The sequence below is a fragment of the Falco peregrinus genome, chromosome 18 (assembly GCF_023634155.1).
Source record: "Falco peregrinus isolate bFalPer1 chromosome 18, bFalPer1.pri, whole genome shotgun sequence".
NCBI classification, from domain to species: Eukaryota; Metazoa; Chordata; class Aves; order Falconiformes; family Falconidae; genus Falco; species Falco peregrinus.
The window spans coordinates 4,954,123-4,973,444 of NC_073738.1; the positions used below are offsets into that span (position 1 = coordinate 4,954,123).

The 19,322-nt window shown below is 53.7% G+C and overlaps 1 protein-coding gene across 1 annotated transcript in view; it reads left to right on the forward strand.

The window, feature by feature from the left end:
* Positions 1-572: 572 nt before the first annotated feature.
* CRHR1 (corticotropin releasing hormone receptor 1) overlaps positions 573-19,322 on the forward strand; it is a 29,491-nt gene continuing 10,741 nt past the window's right edge. Inside the window, exons 1-3 of the mRNA XM_005238810.3 lie at positions 573-932; positions 9,396-9,480; positions 18,349-18,468. Of these exons, the coding sequence (XP_005238867.1) occupies positions 888-932; positions 9,396-9,480; positions 18,349-18,468 (250 nt within the window). The 5' untranslated portion in view covers positions 573-887. The remainder of the gene's footprint in view (positions 933-9,395; positions 9,481-18,348; positions 18,469-19,322) is intronic.

Consider the following 19,322-nt stretch of genomic DNA (forward strand, 5'->3'; position numbering starts at 1 on the left):
CCCCACTGCGTGGAAGGACCCTACATCCGCCTGCCCCAACTCCCTGCCTTGTCTAAGGAGCATTTTCCTCCCAAGGAAGGTCTGAAGCCCCTTCCACCCCATCCCCATCTCCCTCCCAAGGAAGGTCTGAAGCCCCTTCCACCCCATCCCTATGGGAAGGGGGCTCTCACCTCCCTCCGCCTTCACCAGCCAGTTTGCCAAGGGGCTGCAAGGGAGGTGGCACCATGGCAGGAAGGGAGGCCTCCCCTTCTCCCAGACCCTCCCCCAGAGCCCTGGAGCCAAATCCCCAAATACAACCCCCCTCCCACAGACTGCAGCCCCTAGCCCATCCCACACAGGCAGGGAAGCCCCCAGCCTTCCCAGGGGAGCCCGCAGCAGCAGCTGCAAATGTGAGTGTGGAGGGTAGAGAGGGGCGAGCCTGGTCCGGGGAGGGGGTGGGTGGGGGCAGTTGGAGGTCCCTGGGCTGGTAGGAAGTTTCTGCTGCTAAAGATGCTGAGGGAGGAAGGAGAAAGAAAAAAAAAAAAAAAAAAGATAAATAGAGTTGGAAGGCACTAGGGAGGTGGAGGAAGGAAAAGGGGAGGAGGAAGAGGAGGAGGGAGGGAAAGGGGGAGTGGGAGGCTGGTGCGGAGGGATGTAGCCCATAGCCAGGCGAGCTGGAAGGTGGGAAGCCAGAGAAGCGGCTCCGAGGGAGGTTATAAAAGGCAGGAGCGGGTCGCTGAGCAAAAGGGAGGGCGAGAGGTGCCCACCTGCCACCACGCAGCTGCTGGCACCCGGACACGCTCCTTTGTGCGAAGCCCGGAGGATTTTCTCCCGACAGCAGGAGCCCAGCAGCAGTGGGGGCTGCTGCCAGCCATGCCCCAGGGAGCTGGGTGCAGCGGGAGTTAAGGATGGTGCCCAGCCTACGTCCTGTCCTCCTCCTCCTCCTCCTGCAGGTAAGATGTTTTTAAGTCCTCTTCTCTCAGAATGTCCCTTCTGCCTTCCTCCCCATCACCCCTCTGCATCCTGCACTGCTCCCCTTCTCTACAACGACTTTTCCATTTCTTTGAAGGAAGGGAAAAGTAAAAGGAGAAACCACTACACAAAGGGCCCTTGGGAGAATTCCTCCAGTCGAGCCATGGGGGTTTAGCAAGAGCTCATGGTGCCCAAAAACTAGAAGGGAGGGGATTGGAATCGGTGAAGGGATCATTAAAGGGAGGGAGACTTTACAGGCATGTCCTCACAAGTGCAGTCCAGCTCTCCCAGCAGTTCCCCACCTCGCACCTTCCAGTGAAACCAGCTGCCACCAGTTTCCCGTAGGCTGCTGGGAGAGGGCAGCCGTTCTGGGGGCGTGATGGATGGGGACAACACAAATGCAATGCTTAATTGTACCCACCTGCACTGATTTTCCAGAGACACCTCTCCTTTTCCCCCCACCCACAAAGCACAAGACTTCCCTCTCTAAATTCCTCGCTGTGGAACTGTAGCCACCGCTAATTTTGCAGCTCTGCACAAAATGCAAATGCTTTGTCAGGAGCAATATTCCTCCTCCTGAGGGCTCATCAAGAAAGGAAATGTTCCCAGCCCAAAGCATATTTAAATCCCAAATGCTGAGGAAAAGAGGAGGCAAAAAGGTTTCCACTGAAATCCTGAACATTTTTTGAACAAACCTATGCAGGCAGCTGAACACAATGATCAGGCTCTTGATTAAATCTCTGTGTCAAAGAGGGTTACAAGAAAAAATTTGCCTGGCTCTCTGCAAAATGCTGTCTCAGTGGCCCAGTTGTGACTGCAGAGTTAAAACAGCAGAAAAAGCAGCAGGTCAGCCCTCCCCGTTAGCACCCCTGCAGTTCGGTACCCACCGGCTGGTTTCTCACTGTGCACCACCGGCAGTGAGAGCAGTGAGGAGTACTTAGCTGCACCTTTGGGATGGGAAAGTACTCACCTAAGCAATGAGAAGAGCTGATACACCGGGTGACCTCCTTGCCAAGTTGGTGCTGCTTTTAGAAGCTCCCCTTCCGAGCAGCTGCCTTCTCCGCTGCCTGCACACCCCCCACCCTGCTGTATAGGAGCTCTTTTGCAGTTGTGTTCCCTGGTTCAGATTTTGTTTCATTCTGATGTAAGAAATGAAGGTGATGCAGGGCAGGACCTCTTCCCCCCAGCCCAGGTCCTCCTTGCCCAATATGTGGGGACACCATTGGCAAAGCTGCAGACCTGGTACAATAGGGGCAGGGTCTGAGATGGGGGGAGCCAAGCGAGCACAAGAGCTCCTGATAGCTGCTGTGTGAGCAAAAAGTGGCCAAAAAAAAAAAGCCCAGAGGTGCTGAGACACACTTCCCATCCTCTGCTAAACCTCCACAGCCTCGGGGGTTTCCCTAGCCATCCCTAGGTGTTCCCCAAGGCTGGTCCCCTTATGAAGATGGGGGGACCAAATCCACAAAAAACTTCTGGAGTTTGAGAGCAAACACCCCCCCCCCCCCCCCCCCCCCCCCGGCCCTGGTGCTGGGACCAGGAGGGGTCACAAAACCCAGCCCAAGCAAAGAGAAGTCTCTCCCAGACAGGTCCAAAAAGAAACACCCCAGCTACAAAACACCCCCTTGCAGTCAGGCTCTTTTTTCTTATAAATACATGCATTCAAAATTCAGACCCTTTTCCAGCATGATCCCAGCCTTTTCCAGGGGACAGCATGGGCTGAAGGACCATGAAACTCCAGCCTTAAGTGAGCGCATCCCTGCAGCCAGCAATACCCACAGCAGCATCCAGCCTGCGAGTGCAGAGACCTGCAGCAGTACAGCTCCAACAGAGAGCTCAGCAAGGGTGACTCTCTCCTGCTTGGGCAAATTTTGCAGCCTGCAGATCCCTGGGCTGGCACAGCGGAGATGTTCCCCATGCATCTGGCCAGCAGCTCCAGTTTAGCATCAGTTTGTCCACCTTGCCTTGCTGGGTAGACATCCCTTGGGGGGTCAGACAAAACAGATGGGGAGACAGGCAGCCAAACTTGCTGCAGCATGCTCTCCAGCACGCTGCAAGACATTTCAAGAAACTAAACAAGTGGTTAAAAACAAACAGTTCAGCGGCAGCTTTGTCAGGAACTGATGACGCTTCTCAGGTTGATAAAACTGTTTGCAAAGGCATTTCATGAAAAAACAGACTTTGGTGCTGGGGGTGTGATAGTTTCCTTTCCCCCTTGCTCAGCCTCAGCAGCAATTAAGCCCCACAACCAGCCCCCTACCCCTTCCCTGCTCAAATCCTTGTGTCAGACGAAGAGGTGCGGTAGCAGGACACGCTGACCCTGGGGATCTCTTCCAGTCCTCGCTTTCCTTAAAAGCCAGAGTTGATTCAGTGTGTATGAAATCACCCCTGTGGTTTTGCAGCTCCAGTGGAGAAGTGAATGGAAATGGCACAGCCTGTTCTCAGAACAGCTGCTCTATCACCATAGGATGAATATATAGAAATACAATGAGGATAGCCTGCACAGCCAGCAAAACCCTGCCCTGAAATGTAGCTGTGCCTACCAGAAATCCTGCACAGGGCTGGCCCCAAAGTTTGTTGTGAGCGACGAGCTCAAGCTGAGGTCTGAGCCTGCAACATTTGGGGAGGCTGCACCTGTGGTTTTGTCTTGGAGAACAGTATTTGGACTGCACAAATCGTTAGCATGGGGTTCCCTCAACAAACAGACCCAAGAGCCATTGTCCAACGCTTGACAGCTGTCACTCATAAGCAGGTGGCTCTTTCTGAAGATGGTATAACATACCCAGAGGCCCATCTGTTGTTTTTCCTTTTTTCCCTAACTATATTTTGAGCTAATAGAAGAGACCCTCCTTCTCTGCAGTGTCCTTCTTTATCAGTCACCCACCCAGAAGCAATCGCCTCCTTTCAGACAGCAGAGGGCAAAGGGTGTTGGTCTTTTGCAGATCACAGTCCCTCTTCCACCCTGACATCCCATAGTATTTGCCCTGACAAGGCAAAGGCAGATGCAGCTTTGGTGTGGCCAAGCTTTCCCTTGGTGTGAATGCAGATACACTGGAAGAAAATCATCGGTGAATTAAACGGTAGATGCTCAGCCCAGCGTATGACCCTAAAAAGGTGACGGGTGAAGGAGGGGGCTTGGGGCAGCCGAGGCGTGGGTCCCGGGGGACAGCCATGGAAAAGAAATCTCCACCCCCAAAAGGAAAATATCTGTGAACGCACACAGGTCCCACACGTGCAATCTGCAAGAGTTTAATACAAGCATCTTAGAAAAAGAGCCCTCCCCCGTGCTGGTGTCCAGCACTCCAGCTCTTCTGCAGCAGTTTTTGCTCTGGCCGATCTGGGTGCCATAGGAGCTGCCTCGATTCACACCGTGTCCCCTGCCCCGGCTTGTTTGTGCCTTTAGCTTCCAAGATCCAAATGCCATTATTCTTTTTTTCACCTGTTCTCCAAAATCCATGCCCCTTTTGATAGATAAATGAAGTCAGAATTCTTTATGGCAAGCGAGAGAGACCCGAGCTTAATCCAGGAAAACCTTTAATTGCCCATAAATCAGGTTTTACAGGGCATTCATTTAGCCCTGATTGATATTCTTTTGTTAGGATCTGCATCCAGCACACTCGGAGACTCCAAACAGAATAAATACTCATACCCAAGCCTCTATCTACACACAATGGGGGCTGGCCCTCTAATAATGGCTAAATTCATAAATTCACAGATTTTAATGCCAGATGGAGACGTTATCACTGCCTGTTTCCCCCACCCCCCACCCCCCACTCCAGTAACATCAGCCGCAGAAAATCCCCCTGTGGCTCTTGCTCTGAGCCTTGTTCTGCTGCCTGCGCTTTGCCTTGATGCCTTGATGCTAGCAGTGCTTCTGATGTGGCTTTGCATGAGAGCAAGTGGAGGAGCTACAGGGCGCTTGTTACCACAGCAGGGGTCTCAGAGGAACCATGAGCTCAGGGGTGGCAAAGCAGGTCAGTGCCAGGGCTAGGGCAGGGGGCTGCAGAGGGGAGGGTCCTTCATGGGCCAGGTGCTCCCTGGGGGTTCATTCATGGCTCAAGCTGGGACAGGGCTTACCTAAGTAAGAGACTTCAAGGTGAACACGGTAAGAAGCTCATCACCTGCAGGAGACGGTGCCTGGATGTCCAAGGAGACAAGGGCAAAGGGATCCCCCAGAGCGCAGTGAAGGCAGGGGACAGGGAGGGCTGGGCAGCAGGGGCTGGGGGCACCACGGCCACCTCCAGCCACATTTGAGGGGGCAGCTCTTTTGGTCAGGCTTTTCACGGCCACCTCCAGCCTACAGCTGCAGTGTCGGTGACACGTGCTGCTCCGTGCCCTCGCTTCCCGCACCGCTGATGTTGCTCTGCCATCTGAGGTTGGCATCCAGCTCTTTGAACATTCACTGTGTTTTACACCCAAAGTCTGGCACCTTTTCCTGCAGGCTCGGGGCCAAGAGCAGGCTAGATCCCAGCCTAATGCCCCGGGCAACCTCAGCAAAGGGCCAGAGCAGAGACCGTGCTCAGCCCATGTGTCCCACGAGGTCTTTCTTCTCCCACACCAAGTGTCGCAAGCCCAGCCAAGCCGGGGAGCAGAGCTGATGGGTAAGCAAGGTCCCTACAGCAAGGACAACTCCAGGGTGGTGGGTACTGACCCCCCTCCCAGGGAGGTCTCAGTGGCCATCACCACCCATCAGTCCTACTGACCCCTCCAGCTTTGTGCAAAGCCACTGGCTCACACTGCTTCACCCTGCTAATCGCTCTGCTCTCCAATTACAGCCCTGTCGGCAGTGGAAAACCCAAGCCCCATCTTAGATTGCTAATTAGGCTACGAGCCATCTATCTCACTGCTCAGCGCTGTCAGCCCTTCCCGCCACGCAGATCCGATCGTGTTTGAGGCAATAAGATATCAAGGGGGGACAAGCCTGTCTCTGGGTAGTACAGTGTGGGGGATTGATGTTTGACTCAGATGTGAATATATTAATTAATATCCATGGATTGCTTTGGAGAGGGAAAGCACTGCAGGGGGACATTAATTCCTAATTGTTACTAATTGAATTTTGCTGCTAGGTCAGTGGCAGGTCACAGAGACTGACACTGTGTGTGTGCGTATGACTTTGCTGCTCACTGCTATACCAGCAGTGACACCCCCAGCCCCCTCGTGCTGAAGAGCTGACGCTGTCCCAGCCTGTCCTGCATCTCCTGGCCCAGGGGACCTGCCACTCTGCGCCCCTCGGCATAGGGAATGGCTCTGAAAAACCCAGTGGCATTGCATCAAGACATGGTTAGTGGGTCCAGATAGGAGCGACCTGCCCCACATGGCGCAGCACGACCTGGGTGACCCTAGGCAGTGGTACTCGGTGCCTCAGTTTCTCCTCTGGGACAGCATTGACAATGGGGGGTGGGGGGACCCCGTCTGTCTCTGGCGTTTGCTGTGCATGGGATGCAGTAAACGCTGGAGCAGCGTCAGGTTTTGGTGTCTGAGCCATGCAGTGAGGACTGCGGGGGGGGCAGCTGATCCCGCTGCAGGGAACATGGGGGCAAAAGGAAGGAGCTTGCTGCTCCGTGGGGTCCCAGGTTAACCCAGCACCACCGGCATCTGCTGCCGTGCCTCCCCGTGGGTCAGACCGAGATGTTTGCAGCCCCTGGAAGGCAGCTGGGCTGATGCTGAGGCAACAGCAGTGAAGCCTTTGGTGGCTCCTAACCAAGGAGAAGCTGCTGCCACTCTGGGGACCACTGGGGCCCGTGCAGCTCCCAGCAGAACCATCATCCCCGTGGGAGCAACTCCCTGGGCTGACCGGGATCTCTATGCAAAGCAGCGACTTCTAGAAAAGCAGATTGCTTTTCTTTCCCATGCAGCTGAACACTCAGCTGAAGCTCTCCAGGATTTTGGCAGTCTGAGAGAGGTCGTGGAGGTGTTCTTCACTGCAGAGCATGATTTGCCATAGCCCGTGTCAAAGCAGGGCCAGGAGGGCAGAGGGACACGGTCCCTCTCTGGCCTGAACACGACCCACCGCCGTTTTGGGGCTGTGGAGGTGTGCTTGGCTCCAGCCCAGCCAGGCTGGGACCTGCTGGGTGCCATGTGGCATCTTACGGCAGCGATGCTCTGGCAGGAGAAGCTCTTCAAGGACGGAGCTTTGACCTATTCTCTCTGCAAAGCCTGGGGAGGGGTTAAACTAAGCCCCAAAGGGCAAAACAGACCAGAGCCCAACCATCAGGGTACCACACCAGGATGCTTTTGGCTTGTGCAAATCCACCTGCAGCTGCCACCTTCCTCAGCTTACTCCCCTTGAGCTGGGGCTGACGGCAGTGGGAAAAAACCTCTGTCAAGAGCATCGGCCACATTGCAGTGAGACAAGACTCAGAGCCTGGTAAAAAAAGCTGTTGGGGTTTGTTGTGGTTTGGGGAACCTTTTTTTTCCCCCTTTCTTTCTTCCTTCTGTAGCTGTTTCAGCTCATTTCAGCCTGCAAAGAGCCAGAGACTGCACTCCATCCATGCCCCCCTCTAGCTGCAGCTTGGTCCATGGTGCTGCTCAGTGCCAAGACCTCTCCCTGTGTCTGGAAGGAGAACTGGCACTCCCAGGCTAGAGCAGGCTGCAATTAGGCGAAACACATCCAATTAACACTTGAGAGCCTGTTCAGGTAGGCAAACCACCCCAGTCCCTTTCGGGAGGAACCCTTGTGTCCCAGCTACCTGTGCAAAGAGCCACCAGGTCTGGTGGGCACCAGACGCAGGCATCAATGCAGAGGGGAGCTGACCCCACTCCCCCTCGCTTACCCCATGGCTGGAGTTTGGGTGGTCTCAGCTTTCAGCAAAGAGACCCAGGAGGGTCCCGGCTCCCGCAGGAGCAGCACAGCAGGAGCTCCCTGCAGCACCCGCACTTGGGGCAGGGTTCTGCTGCCGGATCCCCTGTGCCATCTGGAGCAGTCATAACAAGGAAGTTATTCTCAGCTCCATTTATGTGTCTGCCTGACATCTCTCTTGCTGTCAAAACCAGCTTCCCCAGGCAGTAAATAGTTGTTTGGAAAAGAGCAAGTGGGTGCTGAGCTTGTCTCCATGTCTGAATAAATCCTGCTAATGCTTTGGTAAGGCACAGGAGATCGCTGGGTGTGCCAGCAAGAGCAGGCGGTGTTTATACGACTAAAGGGGAGGAGGAGGATGGTCTCCTCCCCACCCAGAGCAGCTCTGAAGGTAACTGGCACTGGGGACGGGGCACCAGGCAGTAGGGACCAGCCTGGAGGTTGTTGTTCATTGCATTGGCTCAGCACAGGATAGCGTCCGAGCCCACCGCCCTGGGGAGCTGGGACCCTCCATGCAAGCAAAGGAGGCTGCAGCCTTTGCTGACTCCAGGCTCAGGTCTGAGCATCCCGGGGGATGTACGTGCCGGTCGTTCCAGGCACGGCTCCGCCGTTGACTCAGCAGCGAGCTTTCCTCCAAGGGCTTTGGTCAGCCCTCGCAGGGCAGGCTTGGGCTGAGGGAAGTGGAGTTCTGCTTCATCCACTGTTGGCGTCCGTCCCCTGAGCAGAGGGGACCAGCCTGTGTCACCGTGTCACCTGCCTCTGAGCCGGAGGAGGACCTGGGCAGGTGCTCTGGTAGAAATCTGTGTGTTTTGCAAAACAGAAGGTCCCCTCCTTCCCCACCTGCCTCGCTAGTGAGCCTTGGGTCTAACAGCACCATCCCTCTGCCGTCTTCCACTTGCAATTGCCTTCCTGGGTTTTAGTTTCCCCAAACTCCTGCAAAGGCACAATAATTCCATAGTAGCTTTTCCAAAACAGCTTCCCATACAGATGGAGTTGATGGCTTTCCCTTGCAGTGGAGCTGCAGAACTGCCCAGGAGCTGCTCTGGAGAAGGGGTGGGATAGATCCTGGTCAGTGCAATGGGAATGTCAGTGTTTGCAGACAAGCCTCCCTCCTGGAAAAAAGTCTTTAGCCAGACCTGGTTGTCTGGGGATCAGATCTCCTTAAGGACATGCATTAACATCTTCCCACTGACAGCTTACAAGGCTGTGATTTTAGTAAGGTATTGAAAATCCAAGCATGGTGTCAGGCTCCTCATGTTTCCCTTGTGTGCTCTTGGGATGCAAAGAAGCTAAAACTAAAAGTGTTGATTAAACTGCTAAACAGCAGAAGCTCCTCGACCTGGCAGGGGCTGTGCAGGGCCACCTTGTGGGTTGCTGAGAGGGATATTTGGGGCAGGAGAGGATCGGTGGGTGGGAAACAGAGCAGAGAGCATCAGCCCTACAGCCGCAAGCTGGGTAAGCCCAGCTCCTCTGGGCTGGGAACCCATCCTGCAAACGGGTACCCATCCATCAGGCAGCTTTGGCATCCATCAAGACATGGACAAGTCCAGACCAGACCCACCCACTGTCCTGTCCAAGGAGGGATTGAGGGCTGGGGAAGCGGCACCTTGCACATGTAACCCTGCCTGTGGTCTGCTCTCTCCCTGCACAGGCGTTTCTCCTCTGGGATAGCCCAGTCGCAACCTCCATCCAAGAGCAGTACTGCGAGAGCCTGACGCCTGTCACCAACCACACCGGTGAGTGTCCTGTGTCCCCAGCCATCCCCAGGGGACCCCAGCAGCAGGGATGGCTGGAAGAGGGTTTTGTGGAGGGGGTCTCTTGGCTGATCCGCAGCTGCCCAGATCCTTTCTGGGGGGAGGTGGGGTGCGTGGAGGCTGCGCTGTAGCCCCGTGCTGGCTGCTGCAGCCTCTTTGCAGGGTGACAGTTGGGGCAGGTAAAAGGTGCAGAGCTCAGGAGAGCTAAAAATAGAGAAAATAAATGTCTGGTGGTCTGGGCTCGAGGGGGAGGTGGGCAAAGAGATATCTGCCTGGCTCTTTCTCCTGCGCTGCCCATTCTGCGCCATGCCCAGGGACACCAGGACCTTTGTCCCCTGTGTGTGTCCCCCTCTGCAGTCCCCCTGCCCAGGGGTGACAACTGGAGGTTGTGACTTTCTGCAGAGACCACGTCAGCAGTGCAGTCTGGCCAGCCTGTGCTCAGGGCTCGGCCACCTTCCGTCCCCCAATGCTCCTAGATGTGTGCCATTGAGAACCTCGGGCCACCAGCCACGAGGAGCTTCTGGGGACATGGCCACGGCCAGGGCTGCCTCAGCCGAGCTGGGTGAGACCAGCAGGGCCACGGGCAGCTCAGTCCTACTCAACACCCATACTGGAGTTTGCGTCTAACTGGGTCAAGCCCAAGATGTGTTTGTACCAAACCTGGCTTTTAGCCTACATTCAAGACGTGACTTGGGTGTCACTGCAGCAGTGACAGGTCTGGTTCAGGGACAGGCGTTAGGGGAGGAGGGAAAGGAGAGGAGCTCACAGGAGCAAGGAGAGAAGTCCTCCCCAGCTCAAGGATGCTGCAGAGTTCATTTTCCCAGGACTGAATGAAGACCAGAGCAGGCACCAGGCGATTGCCCTGCTTGCTCCCATCCCTGCTGCTCAGAGCAGCTGCCTCCATCAGGGTGACGGATGGCCGCGGAGGCTCGGCGCTGATGGATGGCTGCCTGCCACCCGGCTCCCATTAACAGCAGCATTAAAAACTCCTTCTTGAAAAATTACAGCTTGGCACCAGCTGATTCAGTGCCTGGCTGAGGCCAGGCCACCACAGCCCTGCAAGGAGCATCCCCAGGACATCCCCAGCAGGAGAAATGGAGGCAGAAAGCTGAGGGAGAGCAAGGTTGCCTGTGGAAATGGAAATGCCTGCGTGTCTCTGACCTGGCCATGGCGCAGACAAAAAACCTGGTCATCACTCATGTGCTTTGCTCCCTGAAGGTTTCATCACTCCGCTCGGCCAGGTGGCTGTCCTTGGCCACGTTAGGCTGTGATAAATGGCATTTGTTTTCTTCTCGTCTCCCCTGCCACAACATGTGTCCAGCGCTGTGGGCTCTGACCCACAGAAGCACCAGCCAAGCACCACAGGATCTTCTTGTGATGCACGGACCTGGTGGCATGACCCGGGGCAGCAGGCAGGTCCCAGAGCCTGCTCGTGCCCAGCTCATGGCCTTTGCAGCCCACTGCTGGAACCTCCTGAGCCCAGGGGAGAGGGTAGAGAGTGGGCAGAACTTCTGCCATGGCTTTGCTGATGGGCATGCCCTGAAATTGCCGCTGCCCTCAAGCAGTGGGTGCTGCTTTCTGCTTTGCTCAGTAGGGATTTATTGGTGTGAATCCCAGCAGGATTTACTGCAGCTCAGTGCCCATCACCCTGGGACAAGGGAGCATGTCAGGCTTCAGATTTGCAAACTCCATGCATCCAACCTGCCATCCCTGAGTAATTCATTCATTTGGGATGGGGATGGTGCATGTGAGAGCCACTTCCAGCTTCACAAGGGGGCTTAGAACACGAGGTAGACATGAAACTAATTGTCTTATGCCTGCTGCTTGGGAAGTGGAGCTCAGCACCAGCCTTCATCCTTGGAGTCCGTTTAAGCCCTGCCTGATTCAAGCAGCAATTCCTAGGGAGGGATATTTACAAACCTGAAAACTTTGTTTCAAGGCTATTTAACATGAAAGGTTGTTAGGATGACGCTAATGAGAATTGCAGCGAGGCCATGAGACTTAATTTGTTAGTGTCTGCACAACCCCTGGGAAATGGCACATGCTGGTAACACAAGCCCAGTTGGTCCTCTGGCACGCGGCTCAGCAGGGCATCAGTCGGATGCATGGAGGCGCCCTGCCTTGTGCTTGTGTGCAGCACCTCTCCTCCGAAAAACAGCCCAGCATGAGCTCTTCTCCCCTCTCTGCTCACCAATCCCTTCATTATTTAATCTCAGACTTTTTAATGAGGATGCATGGCTGGACAGGGGTATCGCCAGGGTGCCAGCACTCCCTGAGGCACATGCACTGAGCTGGAAAGGTCTCTGCTCACAACAGTGTGGTGGAGACAGGTCGGGGGGGATGCTTACCAGACTCATGGGGTGCAGGCATGGGCAAGCAAACCCTCATCCTGGGATGAGCCCCACAGAGCTACCTTGTCCTGCCCTCTTATGAGCACGGATTTACCCATCTTCCTCTAAGCACACTGTCCCCGATGCTGGGCAATGTCCCTTGGCATTCAGGCTCCTGCACAGGCGTGATGGTCCAACCTGAGATTTTAGGTATGTGTCAAAAATACCTCTCGATGAGCCTCCACTTCTGGCCAGTGCTAGAACACGTGGGCAACCATGCACAACTGGCCACTCCACCAGAAAGGCTGCTTTCCTCAGTAGTGGTGAATATTTCCTCCTCCAGGCAGAAATCATGTCAGGCTGGACTTGAGGTCAACGTGGTGCATCAGGAAAGTCAGGTCAGTGGCACCCTCAAACATCTGGAAGCCAAGAAGTTCCCAGATGAGGCTTGCAAAAGAATGCAGCGAGGATGAGCATCCCTTGTGCGGGGTGCATAGGTGCTTGTCCCAAGGGCTCCCAGCCTACAGAATGCCTCAGACCGCGAATTTGTCTTCCTGATGATTTCAGCTCCCTGGGGTCTGTGCGCAGCTGCTTCTCGCCTTGCCCTGCCACGAAGCCGGTCAGGGAGCAACAAGGTCATTTCACCCATCAGGGCAAAGCATCCCCCTGCAGCTGCAGGACCGCTTCCCATCCCGGCACTTCCCTGGGGAAGGAAAGGGGAATCTGAGCAGATGGGAGAGCCTCTTCCTAATTAATAGATGAGGCTTTTCCAAAGCAGCCCAGCAGAAAGCACTCAAGCAGAGCGAGCTCAGAGCACTTATGGGCTTGTTTTACATTCATAGCACCCAAGCTTGGATCAGCCCAGGGAGTTGGCACCCAATTGCTAATAGCCCCGGCTGGTCCTGACTGCACGATCCACTCCTTTAAGCTGTTAAACCATTATCACAACAAATTGTTATCCTCAATCCTGTGTATGGGCTCAGGAGAGAGAGAGAGAGAGGGGGGGGAGCACAGCTGATTCTTTCCCAGGGAAGAAACCTTTCCTGCCACTGCAGGTTCACCTAAAGCAAAGGAAAATGACACCAAAGCTGTGCAGAACTGAATAGAAATGTCTTTTTTTTTTTTTTTTTTTTTTAACTGGAGGCTTTTCCAAGGAGGGGAAGGGACCATAGCTTTGCATTTAAATAAAGCAAAGCAACTTGGTCCAGATATAGCAAAAGCCTGTGGCTAAGAAGCACAGGCGAGCAGCAAGCGATGAGAGCATTTCCTTCATGGGCACTTTATCAGACAGGTTTGGAAACACGTTTCACAGCGGGTGACAGTTTGACCAAGAGACTTCCCACCTGCTCCAGCTCAGCTCCCCAGACCGCTGACACTGCTCCAGCAGCCCCTTCTCCTGCCACTGCTGTTTGATTCACTCACTGACTCCCCTGGGGAGAGACTGGAATTTAAATTCATAAAGGTCAAATTAACAACATGGGCGCCTCTTTTCCCTTCAGCCTCGTTGGCATCTCTCCCATCAACACAGAAATACTAATAAAGGAGATGAGCAGGGGCTAAAGAGAAGCATTGAGCCCTGGCAGGGACTTGGCACTGAGGGAGAGTGGTGATACTGGGGCAGGTTTGGGAACCAAAACATGCGAACTCACCTATATGGAAAATCATAGCAGCTGAAGTGTACACTAGCATCGATAAAGCCATTCTTCTCCATCATCCAGGAAACAGGGATGTCAATAGAAACCTGCTTATATTCATAGATTTTATTGTAGCGGAGGAGGGAAGAAGGTGCTGAGGTTTTCTGGTAGAAAACAGTGTCCTGGCACATCTCAGCATGAGCAGCAGCTACAGCAGCTAAACTGTACTTTGGACTGGATGCAGTAAAACCGTTGCCAGCTACCCTGTTCAGTTGTAGCCAAACCAGAAGCCTTTGCTAGGAGAACTCTGCCGGTGAGGGATTACACTGCTTCGCTCACCCACCAGCAAAACCCAGCCAAGAGCAGGGAATAAGCCTCTTCCTGCTGCCCTTGGTAATAATGCAACTCCAACCACTCCACGGGTCATACCATGAGAACGGGATGTGTCCCAGACCCGACCCACTACCTCATATATTCCATAACTACATGTGCTCCACAGAACCGTACCTGGATCCATCTGAAGTGACGACACTGAGCAAGTGCATCAATACCAATGGCAGAAGCTAGGTTTGGTGCCTCTAATTTAGTCTTCTCCAGAAGAGCAGCAAAGACCCAAGGGGACAGTCAGTGATGGTCAATAACAACAAGCCGAAAATTCATTACAAGGACACTTTGCTATCATAACACTTAATTAGCCTGTGTAATTATTTTACATTGAGGATCATGGAACTGGAATGCTTGGGAGGATTGCTGGTGATGTTTTAAGGACTGGACTCTTACAAGGGTAAACAGAAACACCTAATGCCACCAAAAGCAGTGCTGGAGGTAGGGTGTGGACAAGGATCTGAGTATTCTGAGGCAACCACAGCTGCTCCCAGCCATACAGAGTGCCCAGCCCCAACTCAGGGGGCAAGCAAGCAGCAACACCACTCCAGTTTCAACCCTGCGTTAACACAAATTGTCCCCCAGTGCCGTTTCCCTCAAGGTGTTACTCAAGCATTTAGCACCTGAGTGACTCCACAGCTGGGATGGAGCCACCCTTCCTTGGGCATCCCCCAAAGGCCCTGGCTTTGGGGCAATAAGGTGTGAAATGGTTCCTCCTGCTCCACCAGTGTGGTGGAGCTGCCTGGGAGGGACAAAGGATCTTCTGCACGCTGGCTGCAGGGATGGGATGAGATAACTGTGGTTGAGTAAGAGCTCAGGACAGGTAGAGATATGAGCGCACACCTTTCAGCTGTTACTCAGCTTCCTGAGACACCTTAGGTGAATAACCCCACCGCTCCCAACCACAGGAATGAGCCTGTGATTCAGAGATTCCCACCAGCACTCCTGGCCCCTTTGCATTGCACAAGGAGAGAGAAGCTTCGCCCTTGGGGCAGCTGTAGCATCACTGGGGGCACAGCAGCCAGCCGGGATGCTGCGCTGGTGCAGAGCTTTGCCCCGTGTGAGATGAGGACGTGTTTACCAGCACGGCGGTATCAGCACCACCTTTGGTTTAGTCCTCTTCACATCACCCTAGCAATGGTTTGACGGTACAGTAACACTTCAGACCTCCTGGCATTGGCTCAAGAGCACTGTGGCCACACGTCTGGTGGTGCTGGCCCAGGATAAACATGTTCCATCCTCTTTAAATTTGCTCAAAACCTCTTGGCAGATTAGCTGGGACTGGAGAGCTTTTCCCTGCCAGGCTTCACATGGCTGCGTGGCTTCAGCTTGGAGCCATCCCAGGGGCCTCCCAAGTGGTGGAAGCAGGCTGGAGGAGGATGTTTTGTATAAACAGGAGGGATATTGCTACAGCTATCCTGAGACAGTTATTGTGGTATAGTTGTCCCAGTGTAAGTCCCTGGACAGGTACTTTTTTTCTTCAGAAGAAAGCAAACGCTTTGTACGGCTCCAAAGCAGCACAACCCGAATGAAACGGCGCGAAGGGACTCGAGTGACTCCCCCAGTGCCACATTCCCTGTCTTAAAGCAGGAGCGGCTCCTTCCTACCCCAAATGTCATGCTTCTGTGCAGGAGGGAGCCAAACCAGGGGTCTTGGTGCAGATAGGAAATTCATTGACCTTTCTTGCTGTAAAGCTGCAAAGACCAAAAGTGTCTGCGCAGCCAGCGGCGCTGAGGAAGCTAGAGCAGGCATCTGCAGAACCGGGAGAATAATCCCCCTGCAAATACAGATGGGCCGCAAAGCAGATATGAAAGCATTTAGCACTGATACATATAATTTCCATGCTAAATAGTGCTCTAAGTGCTGGAGGCTTCATGCCACTGGGGAACAGCTGGAGCACACTGTCATGCTGGGCAGAGGGATGTCGAAGCCCTCACCGCACTCATCGCCTTCGCTGTTTTACTTAACCCTTCTCCAGCATGAGATGATTTTTTTTTTTTTTTCCCCCCCGTGTGTGCTGAAGAGAGCAGAATGAGCAGCATCTGCTTTCTTCAGCTCTTCTTCATCAAGGCGGTTCTCGGTGTGACCCCAGGAAAAATATTACAGCTACCCACCAGGTTAAAAACTGATGGGACAGACCTCACAACACTGCCTACCATGGTGCTGGGGCAAAGCCTGCTGTGCACAGCGCGAGGTCCCAGGAGCCTGCTACAACCTGCTGCTCTGCTCGTCCAAGGCAGCCCCCAAACCCAAATGTCACCCCACCCCACAATCCTGACCCACGACGAGGAGGGGACTGATCTGGTGATGCTGCTCCACCTTTACCCTGCAGCCCTGCCACGGGGGGACTTGCAAGAGCCATCCACTCCTTTTGTCACCTGGTGGGCGTCCACCGGCGCTTTGATGGCAGGGCCAAGCAGCAGTAAATTAAGTTCCTTGGAGAAATGCGGAGATAATAAATCCAGGCTTGAGCAGATGTGTAGCAGAATGATGCCACCTTTATCTGACCACATCATTTCCTTGAATCTGTCTTGGGTTTGGTTCTTAATTGCATCGCTGTGGTTTTGTTTCACTGATGGAGAGGGTACGTTGCTACTGCTCTCTGGCTCTACTGACTTTTAATTACTGAGTCTTCCTGCTTGCCCCCCCACCCCAAGCAGTCTGCTTCTGTGCCCCAGCACAGCATCTGGGACGTGGGAGGGAAACTGAGGCATGAGAAGACAGAGAGAAAATGGAGTTTGTGCGCAGCCCCACTGGACACAGGGAGGGTTTTCAAGGACTGCATGAGCTACTCTGGGCTTTGGGACTGTGCAAACCCCATTTTTCTGTGCTGGGTTATTCCAAGTGAAGCTTTTCCTGCTCCAGATATTCAAGCAACATCTCCCATGGGTGAATTCCCAGGTGGCTAACAGGGAGAGCGCTTGCAATATAATTTTGTCCTCAGTTGAAGCAATTCCCTGTTGTCTTTTCCCTACCTGGATAAATACTATCATAAATTTTTATACAGGCACTTAATTTTCTGTGACCCTCTATTTCTCTGTCAGATTTGGGTCAAAACAACTAAGGAGCTCAACAAACACTAATGGATGCAGATACGCATAGACACGCACACTACACGTGATTAAATGCACCTTGTTTCCTAAGAAAGACAAGCTTAAACCAGTTAACTGAAAGTGAAGGTTGCTGCAGCAACCATACACATTAGCAAACCTAAAAGCAAAGGTCACCATTAAAATTAATTTCTCATCACAAGCTATGGAAGGCAGAAGGTAATGCTCACCATGCTCTGATGCTTCCCCAGCTCACGTGCTTGGAAATTGTTTTCCCTTGCAAAGACTCTTGAGGAAAACCCTCCTTTCCTTCACACTGAAAATTTGCTCTGAGAACATCCCAAGAAACCAAGGTCCTAATTTTTCAGATAACCAATGAAAACAGATATTCCTCCATGAAAACCTTCATCATATTAATAAAACAGTATTTTGCTTGGTCACTCTTTAGCCAGCTCTATCCATTGGAAGTTCTGGGAAAGTCATTCAAATAATTGGGTCCGGGTGGAGAGGAAACGCTGCATTCACACCCCCAGAGCTGTGAATTGGGGTGTTTTGTCTCAGAAATGGCAACGCCTGCCTCTGCGCTGACAGCACACGTGTTGCTGGTACCCAGGAGTGGTTTGCACTGAATTCTGCCCCTTCCAGGCTCTGCTGCCCATCTGCCTGCTGCTTGTCAAGGATTGTGTTCTGTGGATATTACAGCCGTTCTGCTTCCAACCTCACTTTGAAATGTAGCTAGGACATATTTAGCTACAGTACATGTTGTTCTAAATATATACAAATTATACATAAAAAAGCCTGCAATCTGGCCTACCTAATGCCTACGTTAGCATACTTGTGTAGCTGGGAAAAGCACACAAGTCCTGCTTGAAATCTGAAATAGCAGCAGCAGACTTGGAGTTTTCTTCCTGGGAAAGGCTGGAAGAGACCAACAGGAACAGCTAGGAAGGAGCTCCTGCAGCCAGGAGGTGTGAGAGAATTGGAGGGGCCCTAAGGAGCGTCCCACCAGCTCAGCGTCAGACCAGGCTGCAGTCTCCACGAGAAAAGGGAATATCTAGCTTATTGCTGGCTGTTGTGGGGCTGGATGCCAAAGCCATGGTTGAAGAAAGGAGCAGGGCTGGAAGACCAGAGGCAGGGAACTCCAAGCTGACTTGGGAAGCCAGGACAGAAAACCAGGTTTGTGCCAGAGCTGAGCTTACTACAGGGGCTCAGACAGGTCCAGGGCAATAGTCGTGGCCAGGATGGATCAACCAGCCCTTGGGGAACCTTGGCACAGACCCCATTTGGTGTCTGCCATGAGGGTCTTTGGGGGGGCCGAGCTTGCAACAACCCATCAGCTCAGCCAGGACCACAGCTCCAGCTCTCCTGGCAGACCTTGGCCCTTCAACAGCCTGGAGGTGGCTCATGGTGGCCCACAGACCACCACTAACCCTCCACCCTTTTTCCCTGCAGGTCCCCAGTGCAACGCCTCGGTAGACCTGATCGGCACGTGTTGGCCCCGGAGCGCGGTGGGACAGCTGGTAGCTCGCCCCTGCCCCGAGTACTTCTATGGCGTGCGGTACAACACCACGAGTAAGATGACCGGTGCTGGTGGGCACACGGTGGGCAAAGGGTGGGGGAGTTCAGCCAGCCATGTGCATCAGGGGCTGTGGGGGCATGAGTACAGAGCCCCCCGGGGGCTCTGTGGGATCCATCAGCCAAAAAAGAAAAAAGCCCACCCTCATATCCCGAATTTCAGGGAGGGAGGTTTCACAGCAGCAGCTTTACAAGCAGCTCGTCCTGGACATGCCCCTGCGAAGGGGGACAGGGCTGATGTCCCCATCTTGGGGACAGGGGGAGAGGAGCGAGCCTGCCCTGTTGTTGGAGGTGGCAACCCAGCTGAGCAGGGACTGGGGGACCTCGTGGCTCGTCCCCTCCCGGCATTGTCACTGCCAATGATGTGCTGGGAGCTGGGGACAAAGTGAAGACATCTGAAAAGTGCCTAGAGCCATTCCTAGCACATGGCTGAGTTTCTGACCACGCAAGTGCTGCTTTTGATGAAAGAAACATCTTGCTTCCTGCAGAAAACATCTATTTCTCTCTCCGACACTTTCTTTGCAGCAGTGGAAGATCGCATGCGTGCAGCTCTTGCTTTGTGGGACTTCTTATGCCATTGCACGAGTCTCTTTGCATTAATCCATACTTCTGCCTGCCTAAGAGCCAATGCCATCCCTGTCCCATCCCATCACCCTGATGAGGCTCATGGTCTCTCCTGTTAATAGCAGAAGCCCAGCATCGTCCCAGTGCTGGCATCACCCCACTGTTGACGTTAATCGGATACTGCCCCGGGGCTGCTGTGGCTGTTCCTTCCCAAACAGCCTTACCACTCACCATCCTGGCTGGGAGGCAAAAAAAGCTCCTAATGCAGGGAGAGAAGTGAGAACTTC